Genomic DNA, 6,953 nt, shown 5'->3' with positions numbered 1-6,953 from the left:
GACTGAAATATAAATTTAATAAAATTATAAAAATTAGCATAATAATTTAACCTATGTTTTATTCTTATGAGTGTTTCTTCTTCCTCCTTTGCTAAAAGGTATTGAAAAATGAAAAGAAGAAACAAAAAATGAAATCGCAAAAGCAAAGATGAAGAGAAAGAGAGCAGTATATGTTTGTCACCTGGAAGTTGTCTAAATTTTGGGTGTGAATTACTGCCACTACCATAGACATGGTTGGGATCCATAGCTTCATGTTCTTCTTGAGGTAATTGAGGGCTACTAAAGCTTCCATGCCTACTAGAAGGCATCTCCTCTGCTCTAATAACAAAATCTTGAGAGAAACTACCTCCACTCAGATCCATTTTCTCCTCAAAAGGATCATAGGGAATGTCATATGGGCTTCTTGGCATAACCGAAGGTGCAGAACCAGGGACATTTTTGTCAAAATAATTATCTCTTGAAACAACCACTGGTGAAATAAGATTTCTTGGCGGCATTGCTGATTTCTTATCATCCAAGCCATTCTTCTTTGTGTCAGGGTGGAATCTAAAATTTTTTCTACGTTTTCTTTTAGCTATAAGATTCTCTAACCTTTTGTTTCTCTCCAAATCTGACTTTCCAAGATCCATGAAGTTCCTTTGATCGTCTTCCGTCCATTCTATAGCTTTCTTGTTTTCCTCTTGCGTCTCTTCGTCGTCTTCGTCCTCTTCAATCTTCTCTGTTTCTATCTCTGAACTACCTTCAACTAATTCGCGCATGGACGGTTCGAATCTCGATGCTTGCTTCCTAGGAGGCTTGCTTTTCGAGGTGAATTCGTTATAAAACGCGGCGTTTAAGTCCTTGGCCTTTTCTTCTAGGCCTCCATACACATCCAATCTTTTTCCTCTAAAATTTCTCCTTCTGCTTGTGGCATTTTGCGAGGGATACTTATAAAGAAGCTCCCTTCTAGGTCTACTACCTAATGGTATCTTTGGTTTTGATTCTATCTTTTTTGATTGTGAATTTTCCTCATCTTTCTTGACATATTTGAATTGAGTTTGCTCGGAACTCCAAAAGATTTGTAAAAAGATTATAGCACATGCAAGAAAAGGTGACAAGTAAGCCAAGAAATTATAAATGTAAGAAAGGAACATGTATAGGATAAAGAAGATCAAGGTAGCACCTGAAAGAAAAGGATGTTTTTTTGCAAATGTGTAACTAGACTTACTTGAATAACCAACCTTTTGGAAAAGTTTGAGTGGCATTTCCTTTACCTTTGAACCCATTTTTATTAATTTGATTTAAATGTTAGTGAAAGGAAACAAATTAAACTAAAATACTTGTCACAAAAATCAAACTATGGAAAACTCAAATTGTGGGCATGTTGTTGATTATACTGGATAATAAAAAGTAATTCTAATGATCATAGTGGTGGGTGAAAAAAAATTACAAACCCCACTAAAAAAAAAAAGAGATGTGGCTTTTTTCTACACCAAGGAAGGAGAATCCAAGAACAATTACTAATAAGTAATTGGTCTTTTCATGAGAAGCTAAAATGTAAAATGGGGTTGTAATTGAAGAACAATTTTGTAGAACAATGATGGCTAATAAAATTGAATTATTGATTATGATTTTGCATTAGGCTCACACAGAAATCATCTAGAAAATTGAAGGAGAGAGATGCAGAAAGAATGCCAATTAGACCCCCCAAATGGTGGTCAACAATAAACAAATGCTTGATGTTCCCTAATGAATGGTTAGCCATTGAAATCTAACAATTTAGTTAATTTGTGTTTTTTTAAGGAAACTTGTTTGGTTGAAAAGTTCATAGGATCCTATTATTTGGGAGCATTAATTATTTACTATGTATTATTTCCTTTCATTTTAGTGACGCCACTATAAGGAGTTTTTGTTTGTTTGTGGTTTGGATAGAATAAACCAACATGTGGGTTCAATTTTACTTTTATTTTTTATTTAGAACAAAAAGGAAGATTTCGAATGCAATTTAACATCATGAAATTATATTTGTATCATTTTCTCATATACTTTTTGTATGGTATAAAAACTAATTTTTTATTTTCATTTACTTATCAAACGGAATGGCAATAGTATAAGAGAAAGTTTTAGAAACCAGTATTTTTATTAAAATTTAATCAATATTTAACTATTAAAAAAAAGAGTATAAAATTTCACATTATTAGATATAATTTTATATCATTAAAAATATTAATAATAACTAATTAATAATTATAAATTATAAAATATGTTGTTTCCCTAACACTACTGATAATGCAAATATCTTATATTAACAACTGTTCATAATTTATTTATCGCTCCAAAGACATATCAATGGATATCTTATATTTTTCATATTATTGGTCTCCCATATAGCCTTGAACGTGATGCTTTCCTTTTTTTTAAATGATATCTTTTCTATCTGAATATAATTTATGGTCTATAAAAATAAAATATATAAAGCGTTAAAAAGATCACATAAAATTTAAATATAATTAAATTATTACATTAAAAATTCTAAACAATTTTAAAGAAGTTTAAATTTATCAAATTTCATAATCTATTTCAAATCTTCATTAAAAATACACAAAAAATAAAATGAATTAAAAAAATAAATTATTCCTCTGTCTCTTCCTTTTCATTAACGTTTCGTTTCAGTCCTCGATATATACAATTATACATTAGACCATCTCCAGTAGGAAACTCATCCCAGTTCCTATTTATGGTCCACCTGTCATAAAAAGTAACTCCACATCAGCTTTTACGTCATAAACAGTAAATAGAAATTCAAAACATCTCTCTCTTCTCCATTAGGAGGAACTAACTTTAGTCCTTGTTGTGGTCCTACTTAATTAATTAATTAAAATACTTATAATAAATATAATTAATTTTTTTTAATAATGTAATTTAAATATTTAAATTTAAAAATAATTCACTATTAAAAGATATTAATATTAAATAAATTCATATATAACAATAATACACAATAGATGAATTTGGGGTTACACTAATTTGTAAAATTACTTAATACAAAGGAAAACATAATTAAACTCTATAGTTGACAACAAGCATTGTGAAATTGCCATATGTGTTCAATCAAGTCCTCCTTCAATTGTCTATGCTGCTGCCTATTTCGAAGTTGGGCATTTTTTTGGAGAAATTGATGGTATGGTGCAAAATCTTCCTCTCCCAGCTGAGGTTGTGATAAGCCATTTTCAACATCATCATACTCTAAGCCTTGAGCAAAATTTCCTACATAGCTGTTTCTTTCATCCTCAACAATCATATTATGCAATATAATACAAGCTCTCATTATGTTGGCAAGCTTTTTCTTTTCCCAAAAACGAGCTGGACCACGTATAATTGCAAAGCGTGCTTGCAACACTCCGAATACTCGTTCCACATCTTTTCTTTGCCCTTCTTGGTATTGTGCAAATAACTTGCGTTTCTCACCTTGTGGCTTTGAGATTGATTTGACAAATGTGGCCCATTCAGGATAAATACCATCTGCTAAATAGTATCCCATTGTATAATTATTACCATTAATAGTATAATTTACCTCCGGAGCACGGTCATTTAGAATATCATTAAACACTGGAGAACGATCTAACACGTTGATATCATTATTTGAACCAGAAACTCCAAAGAACGCATGCCATATCCAAAGGTCTGAAGATGCTACAACCTCAAGTACTATGGTTGCAACCCCACGATAACCACTCATGTACATACCTTTCCACGCCTTTGGACAATTTTTCCATTGCCAATGCACGCAGTCAATGCTACCCAACATGCCAGGGAAGCCACGACCCTCCGCCATTTGTAGCAGGCGTTGTACGTTATTTGGATTGGGTTTTCGCAAGTATTCATCCTGGAACACGGAAATGACACATTCAACAAATTTTTCCAAGCATTCAATTGTAGTGCTCTCACCTATGCGCACATAATCATCAACAGCATCAGCTGCTACGCCATATGCTAACATCCGTATCGCAGTGGTACATTTCTGAAGTGGCGACAAGCCTCTTCTTCCAGTTGCATCAACCCTCTGTTGGAAATACGGATAGACGTTTGAGAGAGCGTCTACTATCCGAAGGAACACATCTCTTCTCATTCGAAATCTCCGTCGAAAAATGTCAGCATTATACACCGGTTCATCTGCAAAGTAATCTTGGAAAAGGCGATCATGTCCTGCTTCTCGATCTCTGTTGATCCATCTACGAGTAATTGGGATAGGGCTTCTATCGATATCTTCTTCTTCTGAATCTTCGAGTAAATACTCATCGATCCAATTATCTATGAGTGTGTTATCTTGCCATCTTCTTTTGCCATACAAAGCCTCATTGAACATATCATCAAAATTTCTAGCCATATGGAGAAATGTAATTTTTAGTTCTCTGTCGAGGTGAGAAACAAAGAGTTGAAGTGGAGTTGTGGAGTCATTGATAGTTGATATTTATAAGTGTGTCTGCAATAAGTACCTTAACGGCTAATTTTGTAACGGCTAATTTTGCAACGGCTACTTTTGCAACGGCTAGTTTTGCAACGGCTAGTTTTCCTTAACGGCTACTTAACGGCTAATTAACGGCTAGTTTTGCAACGGTCACTTTCATGAACAATAACGACACAATAATATTGACTAATTTAAAAACTTACATCAGAAATAAATAAAACAAACTACATCACATACCAGTAATACGCAATAAATAAATAAGAACATACTACATAACTCTACGAATACAAGGAACCATTAAGTAAACCACTTGACCATTATTTTCTCACATGCAATCTCATGAAGAGCTCGTCGTTTCTCACTCATTGTAGACGTGTCAGCATTAAGTATTTGCATATCCATTTCCCTTTCTTTTGCTTTTATCTCCATTTCTTTAATATACCTCTGAGTTTGTAATTCTTGTTCTTTCATTGCCGCTTGAATTTGTAACTCCTTCTCTTTGATTGCCATTATCTTTGCTCTATGTTCCTTCTCCTCTTCTCTTTCTTTTTCCCTTTCCATTAGTTCCTTTTCTCTAACATTCTTAATATCTTCCATGAGAGATAATTTTTTGACAACCAATAATTTTCTTTCGCTAAAATCTTCAGACATCTGTGCTTTTCCCTTACCTCTTCGCTTGCTCTTCTTTGATCCTTGTGGGCGAACGGGAGAGTCCACACCGGGTTCGTCAGCCAACGGTGTTTCTGGGTTTGATGAGGATGAGTATGCTCTTGTTGCACTAACCTTGGTTCTCTTTGAGCCGCCACTCTGTGTAGGTAGTTGCCTTCTCTATTTTTGCTCCAACCGAAGCATGTTCCAATGCCTCTCAAAAGTGAACTTTTGACCATAATTTGTGGAATAAAGTTTATAAGCCAACTCCTTTATATCATCAGCGTTCGAACCACTCCTTATGTTTCGACTAGCTTGATCGTAGCAACCAGCAAATTGTGCAACAGCCTTGTTGATCTTATACCATCGTTTCTTACATGCAACTACCCCCTTGTCATGTCGGTGTAAAATTCTACACAATAGCTATGAATTCGACTCCAAAATGTTTCCCCCTTTTGATCGGTACCAACTACAGGGTCAGTTGAAACATTTAACCATCCACTGATCAGCATCTCATCCTCTTTCCAATGCTAGTGTTGAATACTATCTTGCCTCCGATCTTCAATATTATCATCATCATTAAGGTCGATAGCATCTAATCCACGAGGGTTGGCAAAATCTGAATATTGCGAATTTGGACTAGATTGTATAGGAGTCTGAGAGGATGGGTTAGAAGAGTCACCAACACCAGATGAGTTATGTCTTGATGCACTGAATTGAGTTGGAAACGGCAAAGAAGTTGGAGTAACATTTCCGATAGAGGGGTTAAATATGGATGAAAATGGAAAATGGGGTGTTTCTGAATTTTGATTTTGCGGTTGGAATATATGAAATTGATTATTATAAGGAGTTTCAAAAATTGAAATTAGAGAGATTTTGTGGATTTGGATTTTGAAATGTATTTGGTAGTATGAAGTTTTGATTTGGAACTTGAGAGTTTGAGGTTTGAGATTGTTGGGTATTTGGAATTTGTGAAATTGCCATATGTGTTCAATTAAGTCCTCCTTCAATTGTCTATGCTGCTGCCTATTTCGAAATTGGGCATTTCTTTGGAGAAATTGATGGTATGGTGCAAAATCTTCCTCTACCAGCTGAGGTTGTGATAAGCCATTTTCAACATCATCATACTCTAAGAAGAGTAGTAGAGAGTGTGAGAATACAAGTGTATCTAAGTGGTATATATAGAGTAAAAAAATATTAATTTATTAATAATAATGGTAACATAGTAACGGCTAGTTTCTAACGGCTATTTGTGCAACGGTTATTTTTACAACGGCTAATTTAATATAATAATATAAATATAAATAATATTTAATATTATTTTTGATATAAATAATTAATATAAATCATTAATTAAATAAAAATATAATTACTTAATATAATTAATTATTATAATTATTATTAAATTAATTATTATTTAATTATTTAATATAATTATTTATTTTAATATAATTAATTAAAATTTTATATAATTATTTATTTAAATAATAACTTGCCAAATGACAAGTTATTATTTATTGCTCTCAGTCCCGTTAAGAGGGGCTTTGTCCCATCGGTGTCCTTGTGCAAGGTCCCCACTCTATTTTGCTCCAACAGTTCCAGTTCCCCTTTTGTCAGAAACAGGACCTCAACATATACCCATTGGAGTTGCTCTTAAGGATAGAATTCTTTTTTTTTTACCTTATTATTATCTTTGGTACTTTTAAATTTTTTGCTATAACTCTTTCACAATTAGAAATTTAGAATCCATGGTTTTAGGTAATTTTTTTCTTTGATTGTTTATATTTAAAAAAAAAAATAGTAAAATAAGAATAATATCAGTTTGGAAAAATTTTTATATTTTAAAAGTAGTTTAAAA

The 6,953-nt window shown here is 32.9% G+C and overlaps 2 protein-coding genes across 3 annotated transcripts in view; both read right to left on the bottom strand.

The window, feature by feature from the left end:
* The window catches only part of LOC107644968, a 4,467-nt gene extending 2,791 nt beyond the window's left edge, over positions 1-1,676 (bottom strand). For both annotated transcript variants that reach the window (XM_021116472.1, XM_021116474.1), the window contains exon 1: positions 182-1,676. In XM_021116472.1, the coding sequence (XP_020972131.1) occupies positions 182-1,265 (1,084 nt within the window). In that variant the 5' untranslated portion in view covers positions 1,266-1,676. The remainder of the gene's footprint in view (positions 1-181) is intronic.
* On the bottom strand, positions 3,047-5,885 carry LOC107644958. The gene has a single exon (XM_016348939.2). The coding sequence runs from the start codon at positions 4,364-4,366 to the stop codon at positions 3,047-3,049; it is 1,320 nt and encodes a 439-aa protein (XP_016204425.2). The 5' UTR covers positions 4,367-5,885.

This window comes from Arachis ipaensis, chromosome B01, assembly GCF_000816755.2.
Source record: "Arachis ipaensis cultivar K30076 chromosome B01, Araip1.1, whole genome shotgun sequence".
NCBI classification, from domain to species: Eukaryota; Viridiplantae; Streptophyta; class Magnoliopsida; order Fabales; family Fabaceae; genus Arachis; species Arachis ipaensis.
The sequence above is the reverse complement of the archived record's forward strand: the minus strand, read 5'-3'. Positions and strand labels throughout refer to the sequence as shown.

What these genes read in the sequence shown, in the direction of transcription:
- LOC107644958 (XM_016348939.2), bottom strand. Translation starts at nt 4,366, where the DNA reads ATGGCTAGAAATTTTGATGATATGTTCAATGAGGCTTTGTATGGCAAA.